The sequence below is a fragment of the Eubalaena glacialis genome, chromosome 10 (assembly GCF_028564815.1).
Source record: "Eubalaena glacialis isolate mEubGla1 chromosome 10, mEubGla1.1.hap2.+ XY, whole genome shotgun sequence".
NCBI lineage: Eukaryota > Metazoa > Chordata > Mammalia > Artiodactyla > Balaenidae > Eubalaena > Eubalaena glacialis.
In genome coordinates, this window is record NC_083725.1 from 119,672,559 (window position 1) to 119,699,465 (window position 26,907).

A 26,907-nucleotide genomic window follows, 5' to 3' on the forward strand; every position below is an offset into this window, starting at 1 on the left:
CCCGGATGACTGAGAACTTGACACTCGTCACCCCACGAGCCAAGACAGGATGATTTTCTCTTCTTCGGCCTCCCTTCTGAACACCTGATACTCCCTTAGCATCAATGTGTCCCTTCTAGCTTGGCTAAAATCGGCACCTCTTCTGTGCCCATGTGGACAATTCTTCTTTCTCGAAAGCCACCTCAAGCGTCTTTCCACTCCCTCTCATTAAACCCAGAATAGAAACCTTTTTCTGCATTCAGTCGAATTCTACCCCACACAGTCTTCTAAGCCCTCAGCCTGCGTATGAGATCAAACACTTGCAAAGCCACGAAAAACTTCAAGAAAAGACAGTTAGTTCTCTCTATTTGAATTTGGGCTCAGCCCTAATCATAAAAGAGCCCCCAGCGCAGCGGTGGGACGGAGGGGAGACAGCGCTCACGCCTGCAGTGGCTGCTGAGAACGGGAAAGACGCTGGGGCTCCCCCAAGTTCCCACAGATGAGTCCAGGTGGAACCCATGTCCTCCTGGCACTTGGCCTAATGCTTTCTTCTGGTCCCACTACCCAGCCGCCTTCGCGCCTTCCCGACAAGGAAGCTTCCTGTGCCTGTTTCCTGACATAGTTGAGATGTGCACCCTCCAGGTGGTTCTACGCCACAAAGTCCAGAAATTCCGGGGTGTGCGCGTTTCCCTAAAGGCCACGTGGGGCTTTGCCAGGCTTGCTGAGAACGGATGGGTCCTTAAAAGCAGGACACCAGGGGAGGGACCCCCTCTCCTGGCATCAGGACACCAGCCCGACGGGGACCTTGTCTGGGGTCCTGTAGTCGCTCCGAGGCTTGGTGAGTCAGGGACCCTACAACGGAAGGTCGTAGGTGAGGGGTCAGAGCAGAGCCCAAATGGGACACAGCACTCTCGCTGCGGTGGTAAAGGGCGGGGAGTGGCCCAGAGCCTGGTCTCAGGAGCACCCCATAGAGCCCAGGGGACCGTGCACCCCGATTTCTGGGAAATAAGCTTCTACTCTGAATGCAGAAGGGAATCCTGCAAATGGGAGAAAGTGTGGCGGGGTAGGGCCCCTGCTGGGAGAACCACGGGGGAGGCGGGGGTGACCCACGGAGGCGGCAAAGGTGCCCTGGGAAAGGGGGTGGGTGGACAGAGGGCCGCAGGTGGATGGCCAGCAGCCATCTGAGCCGCATGGAAGCGGCTAGAAGGGAAGGCTGCACAGGTGGGCGGCATCGAGGAATTTCCACCTGGAGGTGGACGGGTCTTCCTAGTGTGGCCTGGGGGTGCGTGCCTGGGGGAGCCGAGGGCCGTCTGCTCTGGCTGGTCCTTCGACCCCACAAGGAGTGCCCCGGGCTGGGGTGAAAAGACGCAGCTCCTGGTGCCACTGACCGAGCGGAGCAGCCTCGTGAGAGCCCTGCCTCTCTGAATCACAGGTTCCCGTCCCCAGAACGTGGGGCCCCGGGTCAGGGTCCCACTGCTTCCTGATGACGGGCATCCTGCTGGGAAGGAGGCGTCTCGTTCCCGCCCCCCAACTCAGGCCAGGCACGGGACCTCCTGGGGGCGGCCTGGGTTTCTGGAGGCGTCTGTAAGGTTCCTCTGGACTCCTTCACGTTCTGAGTCTGGGTTTCCCTGGGGCCACCAACTGTCACCCCCTCAAAAGACAATTACTTCCGAAAACACCCTGAACTTCTACAGCTCTCACCACGAAAACTCCGGGGGGAGGGCGCGTGCAAACCTTAAGACAGAGGTGAATCTCTGAGGAGCCTGGCCTGTTCTCTTTTCAGGAAGTCCCACTAGACCTTCTCCCCAGACGTGGGAATTAAGGGTGGGCAGTGAGTTCCAGAACCCTGGTCTCCTTCGGCTGTACTGGATCCTTTGTCTGTGACACAGATGCACTTAACTCACTAGTGCTAAAGCAGAGTTTGAAAACTACCCCCAGAGGGACATACTGAGGACCAGAGTTAGGACACAGGTCAGCCAGCATGGAGGAGGAGGCGGAGGGGGAGGGGGAGGTGGTCTAGGGGAAGGAAGAGGAAGGGATCCTGAGGGACGAGCAGGTGGAGAGGTGCTGGGTGAGCCAGAGGTAAGTACCACTGTTCCTCGTCCTACAGGCCACTCGTTAAGGCACATCTCGGAGCAGCAGGGAAACCGGTTTTCCTGGATGAAATGGCTCAGATAAAGAGCTCAGGCTGGAATTGGCCAAGGGCTGCTCTCCTTGGAAGGTCCCATCACCGCTGTGCCGGCTCTGGGACGGGAGCCTGCACCAGCTCCCGTTGACCTGGTGTCAACGGGAGACAGACTGGGGCCGGGGCAACTGGGCTGGTGGGTGCAGAGGGGGCATGGGCTCGGCAGGCAGAATCCAGAAGGTGCTGGTAAAATCAGCCAAGAGCACTGGGGGTGGGGGAAGGACGGGTGCCCTCGGGGCCCTGCTGGAAGGTGGCGGCTTGTCCGTGGGGAAGTGCTCCTCTGTGCGGAGCCTTGGGGAGCTGCCTGCCGACCCCCCAGGAGGCAGGACTGCTGGTGAGCGGGGGGAGCAGCAAACTCGGGAGGGGGGAGGGAGGGTCCAGGATGCACAAAGGGTCAAGGACAGCATCGTGGCAGCTAAGGGTGGCTCGGTCCAAACCCCAGCTCCCTGTGACCTCGACATGGAACGCATTTCTGAGTCTGGGAGCCTCACTCTCCTCGTCTGTAAAATGGGGACAGCAACAGTGCCACCTCGCTGGCAGGGATCGAACAAAAGCAGTGAGTGCGATCCAGGCATGAAAGGGCACTGACACAGCACTAACTGTTTCTGCTGTTCAGATCAAGACAGCCTGTTGCCTCCTCCTCCAGGGAGCCATCCCGACTCTACGGCCCATTGGGATTCGCTGCCCCTAATGCTGGCTTCAGCCCCCCCCCACTCCCTCCCACAGGCATAGACATTCTCCATCTGCAGGGAATCGACCACCAAAAGTCCAGCCCTTCAGCTGGGACACGATGTCCACCAGGAGGACAGTCACGGCGGGAGAAGAATGGCGTGGGGTGGAGAAAAGCCAGAGCCCGGCCGAGAGGACCCGGGGGCCGGGAGAGGGGAGGGCAGGCCCAGCAGAGCTGCAGGAAGCAGGGTGAGTGGCAAAGCCAGGGACCCTAGGGCACCCACTCACTCCTTCCCGCTCTCGGACCCACTTCCACTGGGTCTGAGCACAGCCTCAGAGAAAGGAAAGGATGGGCCTGGGCTGAGACGTGTGTCCCAGGACACGGGCTCAGAGGCCGGGTCTTGGAAGCAGGCCCGAGGGTCAGATGCAGTGGGTGCTCGGGGTCGGAGAGGAGCCCCCCTGGAGAGGAAATGCAGAGGTGCAGCGGCCTGCAGTCCGGGGGTGCCTTCCACCTGTGCCCGGGGCCACCCCGTCAGGACCGCAGCTATGTTTCCCACACGGGCCGGTGTCCACCCTGCTGCAGGGGCCTTGGGGGCGTTCCCGTAGTTGGTCGGGGGTGGGGGTACTTGTCACAGGGGGTGGCAGGGGCCAGACTCCCTAAATGTCCAGCAGTCGTGCGACAGTCAATGAGTTGTGAGTGACCCTCCAGACGTTCGTAGAGACGCAAAGCCTGTTTATCTGAGCATAACCTCCCGCCCACCCCGACTCAACAGACACACTGCCTTCTGCACGGATATTCACTGAGTTCTCCGGAAATGCAGCCGCTACCTAAGTGGAAGAGCGTTCGTGTTGTTTGGTCCGGAACTTTGCCAAGCACAGCTCACGATTTCAGGAAACCGCGGCACCGGTGGCTGGCGGGCCCTCCTGGGGTCACAGCTGCCTGAGGCGCTGAGGGACGTGAGGCTGAGTGTGCTTGGAGGGGAAGAGCGCCCACCCCTGGCCTGGGCCCTCCTGCATGGGACACCCTCTCCCGGACGCGCAGGCCACCTCCCCACCCATCCCTCTCTGCCTTCCGTTCCTTACAGGACAGTTAGGATATTATGCTGATTTTTTAAAAATTCCATGTGTGTGTTAGGTTGTGTTATTTATGAATCTCACTCTCGGACAATGAAGGCGGTGCCACGCGATAATGGTTATAAAAGGCGCTGGGGCCTGAGGTGCTCGGGAGCCACGGCACGGGCAGGTGCTCACCTTGAAGGCAATTGTGCAGAGAATGTGTGGTTGAGGCCGGGGGGAGATGGGGGGGGGGGTCTCTGGGGCTCCCGCTTGTCCGCAGTGGATGGAGTCGGGGAGGGGCCTTCCCCAGGGGCCCAGACTGCGCAGGCGCGGGAAACAAGTAGCCAAGAAAGGCTCAGGGTTGGGGACCAGTTCAACCCAGAGGGCAGGGAGGAGGAGAAGTGTGAGGGGAGGAGGAGAAGTGTGAGGGCAGGTGGGCGGATCCTCTGAGCATCTCTGGTGGGACACGTGCTCCGGCAGCCATGCACATCCCCTGCACGGGGGGCATCACAGCCGGGGACTTCTTGGAGGACGCGTCCCCGGCCCGGGCCTCCATCAGGCAGCGTTCCAAGGCTGCATGCATGTGAAGGGGTCAGGGAGAGCCCCAGGGGCAGAACACGGGCAATAACGACAAAGCAGGGGAAACACACCGGGCACAGAGGTCAAGGCCTCACGGCCGCTGCTGCACCCTCTCGGGACCAAGACGACGCGTCTCCCTGGGAGTCCAGTGAACAGAGCATCTGGGACAGACCAAGGCCACCGTGGATCCCCAGTGGACACTCACCGGACATCAGGGCTGGGAGTCGGCCATCCCGACAGAACACAAGAGCAACCCTCGTGCAGGGTCACAAACGGGCATCACCTTAGCTTGCGCCCCGGAGCATCAGCTATGTTCCAGGATTTGGGGATAAACTCGGAGACAGCTATGCCTGGGGGAGGGGAGGGGAGCTACAGCAGCGAGCACGTGACCACACACCCAGAGCGGGACGATGGAGACCCCGGGCGGCACACAGAAGAGGGGGGCTAGCGGCACCGGACACGGCAAGGAGGGAGCCACGCGCACCCGGCTGGACGAGGCATCCGGCACGGGTGGCCCGCACACACCGCACACCTCCCTCAGCCCCGAGAGGGCGGTGACACGGGAGCAGAATTAGCTGTGACGGGGCGACCGCGGGCTGCTCGCATCTGTTCAGGCTGCTCTGTCCGCTGGGGCTTTATCCCGCCTCCCTCCCTCAGCAACTTGCTTTGAAAATATTCTCTGGGCATCCAGGCAATAGCTGTGATGGCCGCATCATTCTAGGGAACAAACTAGCCCAGCTTTCCTTGGGAAGGCTCGTTCTGTAAGCTCACAAGGGGAAGACTCGGCAGTGCTGACCCCAAACGAGCCAATCTGATGACATGAAGCAGGTTAGAACGTTGGGTTTTCCCCAGGACCTGCCGGCTCTGTGTGCAAACAAAGGATGCCATGCATACTTAATATCATTGCTACGTTTCATGGTAAGTAGCATATTTTACAGTCCAAATGCCAGGAAATCTGAATGCTGCTTTCAAATCGGATCTATTTTATTTCACAGCAGGTGAATAGCTACCAAGCAGGTATTATTTTTTTTTTTAAAGCATCACGGCTCCACATCAGCACAGATTTTACATTCTCACACATACACACACACACACACCGCCGCCCCCCCCCAGAATAATGCATTAAGAAATCTGTTTGAAAACACCTCCCTCTCTTCATCATCTATACATATCTAAAATGTAATTACATAGCCACTCCGTCTCGAAACCTAGCAACAGTATCCAAGCGATCCTTGGGCGGCTCAGTCAGACACCCAAACTCACACATCAGCTCAATGGACTTCATTTAAAAAAAGCAAAACCTCTCGCTTCTCTCCCCGTAGCTGAGGAAGGACAAGATATAGGAAAACAAACCTTGTTCCGCTGAAGAAGAACAACCCATGTCATTTAATCCATCTAACACTTCATCTCCCCACAGAGCCAGGCAAAAACAAAAATAACAAAGGTGGTAAAAAATAGGTTATCCCAGTCCAAAGCTTATCAGCTTGCAACATGCTTAATCTTTGCATGACTATTTCGGATTCGAGCTCCCCAGCTCCCCAACAGCCTTGCTTTGGGGGACCTCCATCCTACAGAAGCCATCGCAAATGCTCGATGGCAAAAGCTTTTAAGACCTGCTGGGCTCATGGACTCAGCCGCAGCTCAGCAATGGATGACAACGAGCAAGATTAACTTTGGTATTCACGCTCGCTTTTAAACCATCACTTTCTCTGAGTAAGCAAATGAGATAACCAAATGGAGGTCACATTTGATTTTTTTAAAGAGGAAGGGAGTTAAAAAAAAAAAAAAAAATGAACCACAGCTCCGGTGACCAGCAACATACATGCTGGCCGGGCTGTGAACAGAACGCTTCACGACAAGATGCAATCTCTCTTTTAAAGGGATAGGGTTCTATCTACATGGCGAGCTGGATCCACTTCCGGATTCTACAGACCTCGGAGGGCCCATGAATCACCTCCTGTGTTTCAATACGGTTAGCGTCTTCCCCTGGAGCCACAGCGGAGCCTCCTAAGTGCCCTGATTTCTCGGCGGGGCACTTTTGTGTCTGGAAAACAGAAGGCTGGCTCCGTGGCTTGAGGTGGGGGATGTTCGAGCCGTTAAAGGGACTTTTTCAGAAAGGCATCCCATTCATTAGGCTGCATGTAGAAAGTCAGGAAAATGTGTAGCATTTCAATGTGCTTGCTTTGAACACCAAAATCAACCCCACGCCTAACTTGGAATCTGGGGGATCCTTCCACCATGTTTACCTTCAGAAATGCAACCCAACACGATTTAGGCAAAGGTGAGTCTTACCTTCATTTCCTCTGAGTTCAGGATCCTGACGTGTGAAGCTGTGTTCTCCAAAATGGTGTCCCAGCCCCCATTGAGCCCCACTAAATGTCTGATAAACACAACCCTGCTAGCAAGCATCACGGGCACCTCCTGACAGAGGCAAGAGCCAGCAGCCTCAGATACAGGACGTGAGTCCCCATTCTTCTGGATCGCTGCTACGCTGTGGTACAGCTTGTAAGTCAAATTTTGCTGAAGATCATAAGGTAGAAGTACGGCCCCCGCCCCATCCCTCTCCAGCACCCCGACCGTGATTCCTGAGGCTGCAACAAGAGGCAAACGGCCTGTGAAGTTCCCCAGCAATCATACCAGACACCTACCACTCGAGAGTCCGGGGGCAGACGAAAGATAGCCCTGACCAAGACAGACTCTGACAGCACCCTCCCAGGTCACAGGGGTCAGGGGAGCCAAGCCACAGAAGCTGGAACGGAAAAGCCATGCGGCCAGGGAGCCTCACACACGACCCACTGGAGACCCCCAACCTCATATGGCCCCAGGAAGACCTGCTGAGTGGGCGGAGAGCATTGCCCCCAGCACGACCTACTGCCCCGTGCCCCCGCCTCTGACGACGCTTGGGGGGCAGAGAACATTACACTCTGGCAAACACATCCAAGCCAGGAATCGATTTGCCCACAAGGGCTCGGCTCGTTGACACCCCACTCCAGGTGCCGGGAAATCGGGATTTTATGTCAAGAAGAGCGGGCGGGGAGGGGCTGGATGTGGAGTGGGAACACCGGCGGGGGAGGGGGTCACTCATTCAGCGGACATTTACTGAGGCCCCACTGTGCGCCAGGCACTGTAACAGCCCAGAGCGACAGTCATACAGCAATGTGAGTGCCCTCCGGGGGGTTGACGGCAGCCCCCAAAAGACGCGTCCGAGTCCTAATCCCTGGATCCTATCATCGGACCTTATTTGGAAGTAGGGTCTTTGCAGATGTAATTAATTTCAGGATCTCAAGAAGAGATGGTCCCGGATTTCGGGTGGGCCCTAAATACAGAGGCTGATGGCCTTACCAGAGAAAGCAGAGGAGATCTGAGACACGGCAGAGAGGAAGGCGGTGTGAAGGAGCAGGGATGCATCTCCTTGGCCCCAGGAATGCCAAGGACTGCCAGCTACCATTAGAAGCTGGGAGAGAGGCGAGGGAGGAGCCTCCCCTGGAGCATCCAGAGGCAAACAGCCCTGCCGACACCTTGACTTGGGACTTCCAGCCTCCAGAACCGTGAGAGAATACATTTCGGCTGTTTGAAGCCACCCAGTTGGTGGCATTTTGTTATGGCAGCCCCATCCTCGTGTTCTGTGCAAGCCCACCAGAGATGGGGGCAGGGCAGGCAGGCCTGGAGGGTCCCGGGAAGCAGAGGTAGACTGGGGCTCAGATGTCCAGCGTCAGAACTGCTGGAGGATGGAAAACAGCGATGGCAGGGGCCACCCCAGACCTCCTGGGTCAGGTTCTCGGTGGGGAGGGGCTGCTCTGAGCACCTGCTTTCTACACAAGCTCCCCAGGGGCACCCACACCTGGCACGCGCTGCTGGCCACTGGGGAGCCTCGGAGGGTTTCTGTTGGCGCGTCAAGAACAGTCAGGAACAGGAAAGAACTCCCCATCTAGGGGATCGACTGCCAGAAACACAGAAGGCTCGCTGGGGTGGGGGATGAAAAAGCAGCCGAGGTGCCTGGGGACGGGGACATGGGGGAAGCGGGGTGGATGCAACAATCACAGAGGCCGAGTGCATGGGGAGCTGCTTTTCTGAGCAGACGTGCGCCGTTCTCCCTGGGACAGCGGTTGATGGACAGTTCCCCGTTTGGAAGGTCCGGGGTCTGCGGTCCTTTCAACAAACTCCTGAACCCCGGGGGCAGGGAGGCAAGGAGGACATCGCCCTCTGTGTCATCAGCTCCTAAAGGGCCAGGCCTGGGACAAATGAATGTTTCCGAAGCCCCAGATGAGCAGGGGGCCCAAGGGGAGAGAATGCACCAAGAAGATGCTCCTGGAAAGACGGTGGCGGAGGGGAAAGAGGAGGCCCCTCAGGAACTTCCCAGTTCACCCCCTCCCGGGCCTTCCAGGGATGTTCGAGCACAGCACAGCAGGTAGAAAGGCTGTCTCTGCCTTTCCCGGAGGCGGACTGGGGGGCAGGGGTGTCGGAGTTCTGGACCAATGACTTCTGAGGTTTTCCTGTCAGAACTCTTCCCTTCGGTCGCCCCACGGAGGTGGCTCTATCCCCAAAGCTTGTCCTCCTGCCTCCTGTTCTCTGTCCCGCCTCCAGAGAGCAGCTTGCAGGCCGTGTCCTTCCTCGGTAAGGCCTCCTGAGGACCCTGACCCCACAGGGGAGAAGCGGTCCCACTGCCCTTGAATATGTCACAGCGGGAGAGAAGCATCAGGCTCGACATTTCTCTTTGAAATGTGAAAACTAAATGTGGAAGCCAGGGAGGAATCAGGACTAGGAGAGACAACAATGGACTCCGTAGGTGAGGGCTTAACCTGGGCCTTGGATGAAGAGAGGGAGGCTCTAGGGCAGGATTTCCCCCCTGAAAACCCACACACGGGTGGTGAGAGGCCTGCCTGAGCCGCGAAGCCTTTTCCGGGGTCGTACTGATGGCACAGCTCGGGGCTGCTGGTCTGCAGGGCCCGTACCTCAGTCCTAGCCCTACTGATTCTCGGATGACCCCTCTGCAGCCCCCAGGCCCAGCCTCACGCTGCCCCCGAAGTGTCCTCCTCCTCCCCTGCCCCTGCCCTCTCAGCCCACCTGGGGAGCAGAGTTCGGCGGAGAGATGCTCAACTCTGGCGGCCACAGAGCGCTAAGCCTGAATCAGGAGGCCCAGAGGAGAACTTCCTGTGGGACCATCCCCTCTCAGCGGTCTGGGACCCAAGAACCCTCTTCTTCCTTCTCCCTCCCTCCACCCACGCGTCCAGCCCCGGTTCCAGCGCCAGCCTGTGTGAAGACCCCCAACCTCCCCTGCCCCAGCCTGCGTTGCTGCCTGAAGCCCTGGCGTGCAGCCCCCTGTTCTAGGCTCACAGGGAGGCAGGGAGACTGGCGGTGAAGAGCCCAGAGCCCCCCAGAGTCATGTGAGCCTGGCTTCAAGGCCTGGCCCAGCCAATCACTCTACCACGTGGTTCTGGGAGAGTCCCGCCTGGGAGATGCCACTGGAGCCCTGCCCACACCCACTGGCACTCAGTGCGCCGGGTACATGGGCCACTTGCCCCCACGGGCACCTGCGTCTCCCCGAGGAGGGTCCTCCCTGGCACGGAGCAGGCCTGAACTAACAGGAACTTGACCTGGTGGGTAAATATACAAGTCACCTCGCCCCTGTGGTGAGACAAGGCCAAGGCGCGCTCCCGCGACCCCCCCGGAGGTCCTGATGGGACTGGGTCTCAGGTGCCTGCGGTACCTGCTCGTTAAGGCACCTGAGCTGGCGTCCTGTCCCTTCTAGACTTACTCTCCGTGCTCCCACCGCTGTCGCCTGGCACCACCTCCACGGCAAACCACTTCCCTCAAATCCTTGCCTCAAGGTCTGCTTCTGGGGGAACTCAACCCAAGTGCCATGTCCCATGTCAGCTTCGTCCTTGGTCACACGCAGACAGCGGCCGCATCCTTGGAGGAGCATGTGATGCTGGGCTCGCAGGCTCAGAAAGGGTTGGCTGTTTCCCTGGGCTTATTCCTTCCCCCAGAGGCAGGGCGGCTTTCTGAGATGGCAGGCACCGACCCGCACGCGGGACTTAGCCAGACTCACACGGGGGGTGGGACAGCGCCAGACCCTCCCCCCCCCGCCACGCCCAGCAACCAGCCTCGCCGGTAACGAGGGGAGATGCAAAGCTGGGGGGGCCTCAGGGCACAGAGCAAACAACCGGGTTCAGACCTCGAGGTTTAGTTAACACGACGCTGAATCGGGATCTTAGGATGGATTTACTGTGCGTCTGAGAATGAATGCATTGAGTGACATCTGCACCCACGAGGGACCCACAGCTTCCGTGCCCTTCATTGCCTCTCTGTGAAATTTTCAATAGAATCCACTTAAACGGCACAGTTTGCTAGTTCACGATCACAGATGCTGAGTCAGACGACCCAGAGGAAAGCAGAGGACTCTTTTTTCCCCTTCTTTGGAGATGCTGAAAGGACCCGGCAGGGAAGCAGATTTTCCGTACTATCCTTTCCCTTTGGGACACGCCAGGGAAAGCCCACGGCGCAGGTAACGAGGGGCATGCATTGATAGGAAAAGCCACCCCGCATCCTCACTGAGCCCCAGGGCGTCTACAAAGGTACAGCAGGCAGACCTCAAACCTCAATCTCCGCACCACGACACACGGAAGTCGCTCGCGCCCACCATGACTACCCCATCTCTCGACAGGGCAAGCCCTTTACAGTTTAAAGAAATCATTGATTCGAGCGGGTGAGTGGTAATTAAAATGTGTTCACCCAACAAACAGGTATTATTTTTATAATAAGAAAACCTGTTTGTAGAGAGGTGTTTGCATCCCAGATAGGAAATGGAAGAGACAAGCCAGGCACCTCCCCGACCTGGGTTTTAACATGGGCACTTTTTGAGCAGGATGGGTTCATGGCTGGGGTGGGGAGGGGTGTGAATGTGTAGGGCAGGGCTTGGGGGCAGGGGGTGGAGTCCCTAGTTTCTCTCCGCTCCCTTCCGACGGCTGGGTAAGGAAACCACTTCACGCCTCCCCCTGGCGTGCGGGCCCCAGGCAAGGGAAAGTGAAAACAACGAGGGTAGGTAGCCCCAAGTTTGTCACCATCGCAGAAACTCAGAGATCCAGGGGTCCTTGGGGCCATTAACCATCCCGCGGTCATGCTTGGGGCCTGCACACCTGTCTTCTTGTATGCCTGCCCTGCTCAAGAGTTCCCATTCCCTTCACAGGAACCGGTATTTTTAGACCTCAAGCCAACCCCGTCCAACTGTACTGCTCTCTCGTCTTAGGGGGGTGGTGGTTAGAGTTGGAGAGCTCAGTTCATTTCCTAAAGCACTTTGCGGACGTGAACTCGCCCATCTGCACAATGCGCGTAGGAAGATGCTGATGTGGCCATGGCAGGGGCCCGGATCCCAGAGCAATTAGGAGGTCTGCCCCGGCTCGCGGGAGGGCTCGCGTCAGCATCGGGCGCAGCGTCTGGGAGGCCCCGATGCTCGGCACAGGGGACCGGATGAGGCAAGCAGGCATCCAGCTCCGCATCCTTGTGCGATTCTCAGGGGCAGGCGGGCGCCCGCCAGACACTCGACACGGTAAAGACTGGACAGCCAAACACACGGTATCGCTCGCCCCCAGCCCCACACTCAGGGTGAGGGGCACAGGCAACAAGACACAGACGCCATCTCGCTACTTCTCCAGGTGCCCTGGAGCCCCGCTGCCCACCCGCCCCTCAATGGGATGGCACCATCTTGATATCTCACCGCTGCTGGTCCAGTAGGACTGCTCCCCGCTGCATGTCCTGTGTAAGCCCGGGGCTGGAGGAAACAGGCCAGCGGGCTCTTCCAAGATGCAAGACTGGGCCCAGCCGCCAGCAGGGCGATGGGAGAGGGGAGGAGCCCCAGAGACAGTCCTCCTGGTTGGCACGAGGGGTACTAGAAAGGGGAGTGGTCATCAGCAGACAGTGGGAGGGATGCAGAGGAGGGAGGGGAGGGGATGCCCCTGGCTCTTTCCTGCTTCATGTCGTTGCCATCTCTTACTTTAAATGGAATCATGTACGTTACAGAGTCTTCCCATAAGCCCATCTCCATGAGTTGCAAAGTGATCTGGTTCTCTGGACGGACAGCAATGCCTTGCAGCCACTGCCGGCGTCCTCGCCTGACGTCTAAGGTTTTCCTTACCCCAACCCTGCCAAGAGTTAAGAAACCAGAGCAACAGAGGCAGAGAAGATGCTAGCACTCTGCTTTCTGTGAAGTTTTGCTAAAAGCAGACTCTGAACCAATCTAACGAATCGACCAATCAAACGGAACCCCTCACAGTTCATTCACCACCAGCCTACTCACCGATGTCGGTTTCCTTGTGGTTCTTGATGTACTCAGCCAGCTCGAAGTTACCAGCTATGATCGCCACCTGCAAGAGTGGGAGTCACGTTAAAGTGCTAAGTGCAGGACACTCTTCCACATCCTGACGGCCTGACAGCAGAATGAACCCAAACAGAGCTTCCTTTTCTCAAAACAAGAGATACGCCCTTTGTTCCGGTTTATTGAGATACAGTTGATAACCCAGCACAAAGTTGAAGGTGTACGGCATAATGACTTGACTTACATATTTTGCGAAAGGACCACAATAAGTTTAGTTCAGGTCCATCACCTCATATGGTTCCAAAAATTTTTTTTCTTTGTGATGAGAACATGGGGGATCTACTGTCTTAGCAACCTTCACGTGTACCACACGGCAGCATTACCTGTAACCATCGCGCTGAATGTGACATCCCCAGGCTAATTTATCTTGTAACTGGAAGTCCAACTTTGGACCACCTTCACCCACTTCCCCACACCCCCTGCCTCTGGGAACCACAGATTTGATCTCTTTTTCTATGAGTTTGGTTTAGAGTCCACTCGAAGTGAGATCATAGAGTATTTGTCTTTCTCTGTCTGATTTCAGACAGCGTAGTGCCCTCAAAGCCCATCCATGGTGTGGACCAATCTTAACTGCTAAAATGGCAGCTACAGTACCCATCGGTCCCACGCAGAGGCACATCTTCTCACTTTGCCCCTCTCTAGGCCCCTGGGCGTTCCTCAACAATGAGGCCATCATTCTGTGAGAATCTACGTGAGAGAGTCCTCGGCCCAGGAGGCCACAGCGGGGGCAGTTCAAGGGGCTGAGCCTGGAAACTCCCATGGACCACGTCCTGCGTTCCCACCAAGCCCAACTGGTCCCTATACCCTCCCCTGGGGAGGGAATCTATTCCTCTGATTGGTCCCCATAACTGGAGGGAGGGGGAAATCTCGAAAAAGCATTCAAAGCTGTTCACTGGTTTTCACTCAAGCAGAGAAAAACTCCACCCGTGCACCTGTGCACGGCAACGAAACCAGCACCTACAGGAAATGGTCCAACTTGAGCCCTACAGATGCACTGACTAAAGTAAAGAGGCCACGTGGTCCCTGATGCACTGCGGCAGCCAGATAGGCGAAGCCAAAGTCCCCTGGAGTAGCCTGGGGCTCCTGGGGAGACCTGAACCAGAGCCCCCATGGGCAGGGCTCTCCATGCCCCAGACGGGGAGACCTGGTGGGCCCGGGGGCGGCCGTCTCCACCCTCAAATGAGCTGGGCGTTCAGATGCCAGCCTGCAGACACACATGTGGACCGTCAGTCGACTTTCAGTGATGATGTGGGTGGGCCTTCCCCAGTCCTCTGGAGGCCTTCAGAGCAAAAACTGAGATTTCCTGGAGGAGAAATTCTGCCTCAATTTGTAGCACCAGCTCCTGCCTGAGTTCCCAGCCTGCCCTTCCGACTGCAGACCTGCTGGCTCGCACAGTCCTGGGAGCCAACTCCTTACAAGAAACCTCTTAAATATATATATACATATATATATCTCCATCCTGCCAGCTCTGTTTCCCTGGAGAACCCTGATTGATACAGCTTCACATGGGGGCCGGAGGCTGCGGCGCTACGGAGACCCAGGGACCCCAGGCTCCCGTCCTTGGAAGTGACATTGATTTCAACTCTTAGGCCCCACACAATGCTAGGTGTCCTCCAAGGATGCCACCGACAGGAGCAGCCCGTAGCCAAATCCAGCCACCTCCCCGGGCTGCTAATGTCAGGGGAGCCATGGCAGCCTCTTTCCACACCAGCTGGGGGCCGTGGGGATGGAAAGCAAAGGCCATTTCAGGGGCAGCCCCTGGTTCTGCAGATACAGGGGCAGGGTTAGAACCATCTGGTGAAAGGCGCTTCACCAGCCTCCTGCACGCTGACCACCCACCTGGGACCCAGGCTTCAGACCACGGATCCTTGAAACACAACAGGGACAGAGATGAGGAACCCGGGCAGGAGGTCCTCACAGGCCCTGAGAAGCCAGTGACCTAGTGTGCTGGCATTTATGATGTGAACGTAAAAGGGCGGCTCTGCAGGGTCACACATAACATGTGACCCAATGTCATTTAGGTGACAAGTGGTCAGAATCATTCCTGGTCAGAATTCCCTGGTGGTCCAGTGGGTAGGACTCCACGCTTCCACTGTGGGGGGCCCAGGTTCAATCCCTGGTCAGGATCTAGGATCCCGCAAGCCACGTGGCGTGGCTAAAAAAAAAGGAAAAAAAAAAGAAAAGAATCATTCGTTGTCTTCCAGCCAAACCCTCAAAGGTAAAGCTCGCTCCCACCTGTCGGGATGGCTACTATCAAAAGACAGAAAACAACAAGTGTTGGTAAGGATGTGGAGAAACTGGAAGGCTTGTGTATTGCTGGTGGGGATGCAAAATGGTACAGCTGCTGTGGAAAAGAGCATTCAGGTTCCTCAAAAAAATTCCACATATGGGATTTCCCTGGTGGTCCAGTGGCTAAGACTCCACACTCCCAGTGCAGGGGGCCTGGGTTCGATCCCTGGTTAGGGAACTAGATCCCACCCACATGCCGCAACTAAAAGATCCTGCATGCCACAGCGAAGATCCTGTGTGCTGCGACTAAGACCCGGCACAGCCAAATGAGTAAGTAAGTAAATAAATAAGTAAATAAATAAATATTTTTTTTAAATTCCACATAGAACTACTACATGATCCAGCCGCTCCACTCTGGGGATGCACCCAAAGGATCTGAAAGCAGTTGTTGTATAATGGTTACTTTTATGTGTCATCTTGACTGGGCCACAGGGGGCCTAGACATTTGACCAAAAATTATTCTGGGTGTTTTGGGGAGGGTGTTTCTGGATGAGATTAACATCTGACTCAGTAGACTGAGTAAAGCAGATTGCCCTCCCTAGTGTGGGTGGGCCTCATCTAATCAGTTGACGCCCTGACTAGAACAAAAAGGCTGAGTAAGAGGGAACTCCTGCTGCCTGATTGTGAGCTGGGACATCTCGCTTTTCCAGCCTTCAGACTCTGAGAAGCGTCAGCTTTTCTTGGGTCTTGAGCCTGCCAGCTTTTGGATTGAAACTTACACCATCGGCTCTCCTGGGCCTCCAGCTCACCATGACCTCAGATCTTGGGCTTCTCAGCCTCTGTAATAAATCTCTTTGTGTGTGTGTGTGTGTGTGTGTGTGTGTGTGTGTATTGTGCAAGTGGGGTGCTGCTGTAACAAATAACTAAAGATGTGGAAGCAGCTTTCAAAGTGGGTTGATCCTGGGAGAGTTTTGAGGTGCATGGTAGGAATATAGATGTTAAAGGTTACTCCGATCAGATCTCAGATGGAAATGAGGAACTTGTTACTGGAAACTGGAGGAGAGGTGATCCTTGTTATCGAGTGGCCAAGAGCTTGGCCGACTTGTGTGCTGGGGTTTTGTGGGGGGCACACCTTGTGAGCCATGAACATGGACGTTTAGCCGAGGAGATTCCCAAACAAAGTGCTGGAGGGCTGCTGATGGTAAAATGCAAAAAGACGGATGAATTGGAGGCAGAATTGTTTAGCAAGAAGGAACTGGAATTTGAAGATTTGGAAAATCCTCAGCCTGTCCGTGGTACAGGAAATGAGAAAGCAGGTTCTGAAGAGAACGCTGAGGGTGTGGCTGGACCATCACGTGATAACGAGGTTGCAGAATTATACGCGCATAGGTACTGCCAGTTTACACGGAAGGGGGTAGAGTCGGGTGAAGGGAGGGGAGGCTGTCGGACTTCTGGGGTTTGACAAGACGGCACGATAGAGCCACTCAACTGTGAACATGTGCTATTCTTCAAAAAGAGGGGAAAATGACCCCAAAAGTGAGTCAGAGAACATCAGGGCCACTGCCTTGGTTTCAACAGGTCAGAGAGCCTTTGCCAGAAGCCTTGGGGGTAGGACCACCCTGCCGCACTGTGTGGGTGACAATGCCGCCCCGACGGGCCTAGGGGACAGAATGCCGAACCAAAGAGGAGAGTTCTACGTCTTAAGGTCTGATTGATTCACCCTGATAGGTTTGGGACTTGCTTGGGACCTGTTGCTCCTTCCTACTTCTCGACTTTTCCCTTTTGGAATGGGAATGTCTACCCCATGTTTGACCCAATGTCATGTTTTGGAAGCACATAACTTGTCTAGTTTCACAGGTTCACAGCTGGAGAGGAACTGGCCTCAGGATGACTCGTACCTGAAGTTTCACCCACACCTGACTTAGACGATATTTACATGAGACTTGGACTTGAGAGTTTGGGGGTGGTGCTGAAACAAATGAAGACTTTGGGGGCTGTTGAGGTGGAAGAATGTATTTTATATGTGAGAAGGACATGAATTTGGAGACCAGGGTGTGGAATGCTACAGACTGGATGTTTGTGTCCCCTCAAATTCATATTTTGAGGCCCTAACTCCCCAAGTGACAGTATTAGGAGGTGGGGCCTTCAGGAGGGGATGAGATTAGATAAGGTTATGAGGGTGGGGCCCCCATGATGGGTTAGCGCCCTTATAAGAAGACGCACCAGAGAGCTTGCTCTCTCTGCCACATGAGAACAAAGCACGAAGGTGGCCGTCTGCAAGCCAGGAAGACAGCTTTCACCAGAACCTGACCACGCTGGCACGCTGATCTCAGACTTCCAGCCTCCAGAGCTGTGAGAACTAAATTCCTGTTGTTTAAACCACCCAGCCCATGGTATTCTGTCATAGCAGCCTGAGCAGATTCAGACAGAGGGGACTCAAACAAATATTCGCACACCCGTGTTCACAGCAGCATTAGTCACAATAATCAGAAGGTAGAAGCAACCCAAGTGTCCACTGACGGATGAACGGATACATAAAATGTGGTTTATACATAGAATAGAATATTATTCAGCCTTAAAAAGAAATGAAATTGTGACACAGCCTACAACATGGATGAGCCTTGCAGACATTATACTAAGTGAAATAAGCCAGATGCAAAAGGACAAATCCTGTGTGATTTCACTCACATGAGGTCCCTGGGGGAGTCAGATTCATGGAGACAGAAAGTAGACGGTGGGGGCCCGGGGCTGGGGGGTTGTTGTTTAATGGGGAGAGAGTTTCAGTTTTGCCAGATGTAAAGAGTTCTGGAGAGGGACGGTGGTGATGGTTGCAATGTACTTAACGCCGCTGAACTGTACCGTTAAAAATGGTTAAGACAGTAAAATTTGTGTTATATGTATTTTACCGCAATGAAAAAAAAAAGGTAAAAGTCCACCTGTGTGGACCAGAAGGTGAGAAGGTCAAATACAAGAACACGGACCCACCCTGAACAGTCAGGCAGGTGTTAGGAGAGACACCGGGGCTTTGGAACAGCCATCCCTCCACAGGCAGGGGTGGGGGCTGGGGGGTGGGGGGGATGACCCAGCCCTAAGGAGGGTGAGGGAGGAGGGGCCTGGGACAGCGCACAGCTGAGCAGGGAGAACCTATCCAGTTAGCAGGGAGAACCTATCTAGTTAGCAGGATGGTCCCGGGCATATGGACCTCTCTGCGGCTACTCGCCTCGGGGTAATCTTGTCCAGACTGCCGAGCTGTTGTTTCTGCTGGGAGTGAAGGTAAGCAGGCAGGCACCTTCAATCAGAGAGACAGACACCGAGATGCCCTCCTCTCTAAGGGAGACGCCGCTCTCCACCGCTCACCTATTCCTACAGGCTGGCCCCAGCCGAAGCCTGACGTGAAGCTGGCAGACAGGTGCCGTAGAGGAGAGGGGCTCTGGCCTCAGGCTGCAAATCTGACACCTGTATTAGGTGACATCAGGCATGACGCTTAATCCACGGGCCTCAGTTTTCTCAGCTTTAAAATGGGTTTGGGGGACTTCCCTGGTGGTCCAGTGGCTCCCAAGGCAGGGGGCCCAGGTTCGATCCCTGGTCAGGGAACTAGATCCCACACGCATGCCGCAGCTAAGAGTTTGCATGCCACAACTAAAGATCCCATATGCCACAACGAAGATCCCGCACGTGGCAACAAAGATCTGCAACTAAGACCCGGTGCAGCCAAATTAATAAACAAATATTTTTTTTTTAAAAAATGGGTTTGGTGTGGGGATTCGATGAGAATACCTTTATGTATGTAAAGGTTTAGAGCAAAGCCTGGCACACGGTAAGTCCTAAAAAAGTCTGCTGTTACTATTGTTGTTCACATGACTATTACTGACTACTTGTCTGTAAGCAGCAGACAGCTCATTATAAAGGTCCCCTAAGCCCCCACGATAAACACACCATCAGAAACATCCAAGTGCACACCGCACATCTGCACTCCAATGCACACCCAGGAGAGCTGCTGAAAATAACCTAAAAATGGACCCGCGAACCACTCGGAGGGAGGGGCAAGATGGCGGAAGAGTAAGACGCGGAGATCACCTTCCTCCCCACAGATACATGAGAAATACATCTACACGTGGAACTGCTCCTACAGAACACCCACTGAACGCTGGCAGAAGACGTCAGACCTCCCAAAAGATCTCCATCTCAACATCAAGACCCAGCTTCACTCAACGACCAGCAAGCTACAGTGCTGGACACCCTATGCCAAACAACTAGCAAGAGAGGAACACAGCCCCATCCATTAACAGAGAGGCTGCCTAAAATCATAATAAGGCCACAGACACCCCAAAACACACCACCAGACGTGGACGAACCCACCAGAAAGACAACATCCAGCCTCATCCACCAGAACACAGGCACTAGTTCCCTCCACCAGGAAGCCTACACAACCCACTGAACCAACCTTAGCCACTGGGGACAGATACCAAAAACAACGGGAACTACGAACCTGCAGCCTGTGAAAAGGAGACCCCAAACACAGTAAGATAAGCAAAATGAGAAGACAGAAAAACACACAGCAGATGAAGGAGCAGGGTCAAAACACACCAGACCTAACAAATGAAGAGGAAATAGGTAGTCTACCTGAAAAAGAATTCAGAATAATGATAGTAAGGATGATCCAAAGTCTTGGAAATAGAATAGACAAAATGCAAGAAACATTTAACAAGGACGTAGAAGAACTAAAGAGGAACCAAGAAACGATGACAAGCACAATAAATGAAATTAAAAATACTCTAGATGGGATCAATAGCAGAATAACTGAGGCAGAAGAACGGATAAGTGACCTGGAAGATAAAATGGTGGAAATAACTACTGCAGACCAGAATAAAGAAAAAAGAATGAAAAGAACTGAGGACAGTCTCAGAGACCTCTGGGACAACATTAAACGCACCAACATTCGAATCATAGGGGTCCCAGAAGAAGAAGAGAAAAAGAAAGGGACTGAGAAAATATTTGAAGAGATTATAGTTGAAAACTTCCCTAATATGGGAAAGGAAATAGTTAATCAAGTCCTGGAAGCACAGAGAGTCCCATACAGGATAAATCCAAGGAGAAACACACCAAGACACATATTAATCAAACTATCAAAAATTAAATATAAAGAAAACATATTAAAAGCAGCAAGGGAAAAACAACAGATAACACACAAGGGCATCCCCATAAGGTTAACAGCTGATCTTTCAGCAGAAACGCTGCAAGCCAGAAGGGAGTGGCAGGATATACTTAAAGTGATGAAGGAGAAAAACCTACAACCAAGATTACTCTACCCAGCAAGGATCTCATTCAGATTTGATGGAGAAATTAAAACCTTTTCAGACAAGCAAAAGCTGAGAGAGTTCAGCACCACCAAACCAGCTTTACAACAAATGCTAAAGGAACTTCTCTAGGCAAGAAACACAAGAGAAGGAAAACACCTACAATAACAAACCCAAAACATTTAAGAAAATGGGAATAGGAACATACATATCGATAATTACCTTAAATGTAAATGGATTAAATGCTCCCACCAAAAGACACAGACTGGCTGAATGGATACAAAAACAAGACCCATATATATGCTGTCTACAAGAGACCCACTTCAGACCTAGAGACACATACAGACTGAAAGTGAGGGGATGGAAAAAGATATTCCATGCAAATGGAAATCAAAAGAAAGCTGGAGTAGCAATTCTCATATCAGACAAAATAGACTTTAAAATAAAGACAATTACAAGAGACAAAGACGGACACTATATAATGATCAAGGGATCGATCCAAGAGGAAGGTATAACAATTGTAAATATTTATGCACCCAACATAGGAGCACCTCAATACATAAGGCAAATACTAACAGCCATAAAAGGGGAAATCGACAGTAACACAATCATAGTAGGGGACTTTAACACCCCACTTTCACCAATGGACAGATCATCCAAAATGAAAATAAATAAGGAAACACAAGCTTTAAATGATACATTAAACAAGATGGACTTAATTGATATTTATAGGACATTCCACCCAAAAACAACAGAATACACATTTTTCTCAAGTGCTCATGGAACATTCTCCAGGATAGATCATATCTTGGGTCACAAATCAAGCCTTGGTAAATTTAAAAAAATTGAAATCGTATCAAGTATCTTTTCCGACCACAACGCTATGAGACTAGATATCAATTACAGGAAAAGATCTGTAAAAAATACAAACACATGGAGGCTACACAATACACTACTTAATAACGAAGTGATCACTGAAGAAATCAAAGGGGAAATCAAAAAATACCTAGAAACAAATGACAATGGAGACACGACGATCCAAAACCTATGGGATGCAGCAAAAGCAGTTCTAAGAGGGAAGTTTATAGCAATACAAGCCTACCTCAAGAAACAGGAAACATCTCGAATAAACAACCTAACCTTGCACCTAAAGCAATTAGAGAAAGAAGAACAAAAAAACCCCAAAGCTAGCAGAAGGAAAGAAATCATAAAGATCAGATCAGAAATAAATGAAAAAGAAATGAAGAAAACAATAGCAAAAATCAATGAAACTAAAAGCTGGTTCTTTGAGAAGATAAACAAAATTGATAAACCATTAGCCAGACTCATCAAGAGAAAAAAGGAGAAGACTCAAATTAATAGAATTAGAAATGAAAAAGGAGAAGTAACCACTGACACTGCAGAAATACAAACGATCATAAGAGATTACTACAAGCAACTCTATGCTAATAAAATGGACAACCTGGAAGAAATGGACAGATTCTTAGAAATGCACAACCTGCCGAGACTGAACCAGGAAGAAATAGAAAATATGAACAGACCAATCACAAGCACTGAAATTGAAACTGTGATTAAAAATCTTCCAACACACAAAAGCCCAGGACCAGATGGCTTCACAGGCGAATTCTATCAAACATTTAGAGAAGAGCTAACACCTATCCTTCTCAAACTCTTCCAAAATATTGCAGAGGGAGGAACACTCCCCAACTCATTCTACGAGGCCACCATCACCCTGATACCAAAACCAGGCAAAGATGTCACAAAGAAAGAAAACTACAGGCCAATATCACTGATGAACATAGATGCAAAAATCCTCAACAAAATACTAGCAAACAGAATCCAACAGCACATTAAAAGGATCATACACCATGATCAAGTGGGGTTTATTCCAGGAATGCAAGGATTCTTCAATATATGCAAATCAATCAACGTGATACATCATATTAACAAATTGAAGGAGAAAAACCATATGATCATCTCAATAGATGCAGAGAAAGCTTTCGACAAAATTCAACACCCATTTATGATAAAAGTCCTGCAGAAAGTAGGCATAGAGGGAACTTTCCTCAACATAATAAAGGCCGTATATGACAAACCCACAGCCAACATTGTCCTCAATGGTGAAAAACTGAAACCATTTCCACTAAGATCAGGAACAAGACAAGGTTGCCCACTCTCACCACTATTATTCAACATAGTTTTGGAAGTGTTAGCCACAGCAATCAGAGACGAAAAAGAAATAAAAGGAATCCAAATCGGAAAAGAAGAAGTAAAGCTGTCACTGTTTGCAGATGACATGATACTATACATAGAGAATCCAAAAGATGCTACCAGAAAACTACTAGAGCTAATCAATGAATTTGGTAAAGTAGCAGGATACAAAATTAATGCACAGAAATCTCTTGCATTCCTGTATACTAATGATGAAAAATCTGAAAGTGAAATTAAGAAAACACTCCCGTTTACCATTGCAACAAAAAGAATAAAATACCTAGGAATAAACCTACCTAAGGAGACAAAAGACCTGTATGCAGAAAATTATAGGACACTGATGAAAGAAATTAAAGATGATACAAATAGATGGAGAGATATACCATGTTCTTGGATTGGAAGAATCAACATTGTGAAAATGACTCTGCTACCCAAAGCAATCTACAGATTCAATGCAATCCCTATCAAACTACCACTGGCATTTTTCACAGAACTAGAACAAAAAATTTCACAATTTGTATGGAAACACAAAAGACCCCGAATAGCCAAAGCAATCTTGAGAACGAAAAATGGAGCTGGAGGAATCAGGCTCCCTGACTTCAGACTATATTACAAAGCTACAGTAATCAAGACAGTTTGGTACTGGCACAAAAACAGAAATATAGATCAATGGAACAGGATAGAAAGCCCAGAGATAAGCCCACGCACATATGGTCACCTTATCTTTGATAAAGGAGGCAAGCATATACAGTGGAGAAAAGACAGCCTCTTCAATAAGTGGTGCTGGGAAAATTGGACAGGTACATGTAAAAGTATGAAATTAGAACACTCCCTAACACCATACACAAAAATAAACTCAAAATGGATTAAAGACCTAAGTGTAAGGCCAGACACTATCAAACTCTTAGAGGAAAACATAGGCAGAACACTGTATGACATAAGTCACAGCAAGATCCTTTTTGACCCAGGTCCTAGAGAAATGGAAATAAAAACACAAATAAACAAATGGGACCTAATGAAACTTAAAAGCTTTTGCACAGCAAAGGAAACCATAAACAAGACCAAAAGACAACCCTCAGAATGGGAGAAAATATTTGCAAATGAAGCAACGGACAAAGGATTAATCTCCAAGATTTACAAGCAGCTCATGCAGCTCAATAACAAAAAAACAAACAACCCAATCCAAAAATGGGCAGAAGACCTAAATAGACATTTCTCCAAAGAAGAGATACAGATTGCCAACAGACACATGAAAGAATGCTCAACATCATTAATCATTAGAGAAATGCAAATCAAAACTACAATGAGGTATCATCTCACACTGGTCAGAATGGCCATCATCAAAAAATCTAGAAACAATAAATGCTGGAGAGGGTGTGGAGAAAAGGGAACACTCTTGCACTGTTGGTGGGAATGTAAATTGATACAGCCACTATGGAGAACAGTATGGAGGTTCCTTAAAAAACTAAAAATAGAACTACCATATGACCCAGCAATCCCACTACTGGGCATATACCCTGAGAAAACCATAATTCAGAAAGAGTCATGTACCAAAATATTCATTGCAGCTCTGTTTACAATAGCCAGGACATGGAAGCAACCTAGGTGTCCATCATCGGATGAATGGATAAAGAAGATGTGGCACATATATACAATGGAATATTACTCAGCCATAAAAAGAAATGAAATGGAGGTGTTTGTAATGAGGTGGATGGAGTTAGAGTCTGTCATACAGAGTGAAGTAAGTCAGAAAGAGAAAAACAAATACAGTATGCTAACACATATATATGGAATCTAAGGGAAAAAAAAAAAAAGAGGTCATGAAGAACCTAGTGGCAAGATGGGAATAAAGACACAGACCTACTAGAGAATGGACTTGAGGATATGGGGAGGGGGAGGGGTGAGATGTAACAGGGTGAGAGAGTGTCATGGACATATATACACTACCAAATGTAAAATAGATAACTAGTGGGAAGCAGCCGCATAGCACAGGGAGATCAGCTCGGTGCTTTGTGACCACCTAGAGGGGTGGGATAGGGAGGGTGGGAGGGAGGGAGATGCAAGAGGGAAGAGATATGGCAACATATGTATATGTGTAACTGATTCACTTTGTTGTAAAGCAGAAGCTAGCACACCATTGTAAAGCAATTATACTTCAATAAAGATGTTTAAAAAAAAAAAAAAAAAAAAAAAAAAATGGACCCGCAACCAGCAATTCCGAGCTTATGCTTCCAAAGAAAAGCTTTAAGGGCTGCAAACTGAGTTACCGCAGCATGGAAGCCACATGCACTCTTCTGGCCAAAGGAACCGAGTCCACGATGCAAGTGAGAACAATGCAAGCTTGTATTTGCGGTAATTGGCTGACTGTTTCCCCCTTGAAGATTTCAAGGCCAGGAAAGTCCTCTCTTGCAAGAAGCAGCTGCCAGCCTGTCCTGCTGCCCGCCCCATGCTTGGGCATCCCACTAAGTGTATGATGGGAGGATGGAGAGGGGGCTGGGTTTGATGGAGGCATCTCAGTTCCATCCAGCAAGCGTCTGGCTGCTGGTCTGATGCGTAAAGAAGGCAGAAGGTTGGGGTCTGTTTTCTTTGGTTGCAGGCATACAATATCAATAATAAAATCAAGTTATACCAAGCACGTAGGTAGACACACTGTTTGTTCTAAGGGCTTGACATGGATAGAGCCTCTTTGATTCTAACAACCCTATGAAGTGGGCAGCGTTATCTCTACTTGACATGTGACGAAACTGAGGCACAGAGAGGTTAAGTAACTTGCCTGACATCACACAGTAGTCAGTGCTGAAGCCAAGATATTATTAATAACTCAAGACATGCAGGGCCAGAATCTTGATCTAATTTTCAAGGCACAGAATGATGTCTATAAATAATTTTGATTTTCATGACATGGCATTTTTTAAAAAGTTAACTTGTAACAGAATCGCAGCTCAGACGCCTTAGTAGAAAAACAACAGCACGAGGAAAAATATGACAGATTGTTCTCGAGGGCTTACGACAAGGCACGTTCAGCGTGCTGAGTCGGTTGAGTGACCACAGAATTCTCTGTTGTGAAAAGTGCACGCAAATGCACTTTCTATAAGGATGGACGCTGCCATTTACAGGTTCTTCAGGACCTGAAAGTGAGAACTGAGCCCTTCCCGGCTCACCTGTCCTCCTCCCGCACCCCTACGCCCCGCTCCCTTAACTCAACTTTCCTTCTCCCGTCTTGCTCTCAACACCGTCTCAGCAACACGTGCCAAAGCCAGGCGTTTGGGCATGGCCATAAGGAAAGGCAGGTGTCCAACTCGAGGGGAAATGTCTGGAAACCCAGGACAGCAAGGACTCCCTTTTGGACTCAGAGGCTCCTCCTGTCCCCTCCTTTCTTCAGCCATCGCCAGGCTTCGTGGGTGGACGCAGGGAGGGTGCTGGTGGGGGTACCAGGAGGAGGCACTCCTGGTCGGAGCAGTGAACGTGCCCCATCGGTCCACACCGCAGGCAGGATGGATGCGGTGGAGCGGGGGAAGGGCAGAGGCTGGCGCGGGGACAGACTGGCGGGTCCTGTGAAGGATTCAGAAGGGAAAGGCTAAGGGAGCCGGGGCTTCTGCAGAGAAGAGGGAAAGAGAAACCCGCGGAACGGGGAGGTGGCGGGGAGAAACCATAGGATGTGAGGGCAGCCACAGGAAGAGCAACTCGCCAGGGGTCTCCAGGGGCCGGGCAGTGGGTGGGGGAGGACCCAGATGGCAGGTGGCCAGTTCTGTGGTCCACACCGGTCACTTGCCGAGGCCTCCAGGGAAGACGCGCGGAGCCCCTCTTGTCCCCTTCTCTCCGCAGAAGTGGGGCTGCACTTCCCCGCCTAACACAGCCGCCTCAGGGCGAGGCTTTCACGCTTGTGGGTCCCCATAATTCTTGCCCCGAGACACATTCAGCATCTGAACATGGCTCATTTTATAAAGCCTCAGATGTTGCCTTGCTACTGATATGATGCATTTCAGGTGTTACAATGGTCCGGGCAGCATCAACGGTTACAGTTTCGAAGGATGCGGGGATGCGCCATGAAGTCATGACCCTTTGCCAATGCTGACGAGGTCCCTTCCGAGAGGCCAACGGAGTGTGGAGAACGAGGTCGGATCGAACCCGCTGCCCGATGCCCCCAGGGGCTCTGCCTTGGTGACCAGGCTGTGGGGAGTCCTGAGGATGCAGGAAGGTTGGCAAGGGCAACCCACATCTTCTCCCCAACGGCAGCACGCGGTGGGCAGGGAAAGGTGCCCCAGATGCCTCTCCACCTGGCAGGGCAACCCACCCCGCAGCAAAACCCCCTCCGTAAGCTTGCTCCCTCC

At 51.9% G+C, this 26,907-nt stretch overlaps 1 protein-coding gene across 6 annotated transcripts in view; it reads right to left on the bottom strand.

Annotated features, from left to right (window-relative positions):
- SHANK2 (SH3 and multiple ankyrin repeat domains 2) overlaps positions 1 to 26,907 on the bottom strand; it is a 570,985-nt gene that overhangs the window by 328,644 nt on the left and 215,434 nt on the right. For 5 of the 6 annotated variants that reach the window (XM_061202240.1, XM_061202242.1, XM_061202243.1 and 2 more), the window contains exons 11-12: positions 12,762 to 12,828; positions 12,183 to 12,353 (exon numbers count right to left, since the gene is read on the bottom strand). In XM_061202240.1, coding sequence (XP_061058223.1) covers positions 12,183 to 12,353; positions 12,762 to 12,828 — 238 coding nt within the window. The remainder of the gene's footprint in view (positions 1 to 12,182; positions 12,354 to 12,761; positions 12,829 to 26,907) is intronic. The other variant, XM_061202244.1, reaches the window with a different exon arrangement.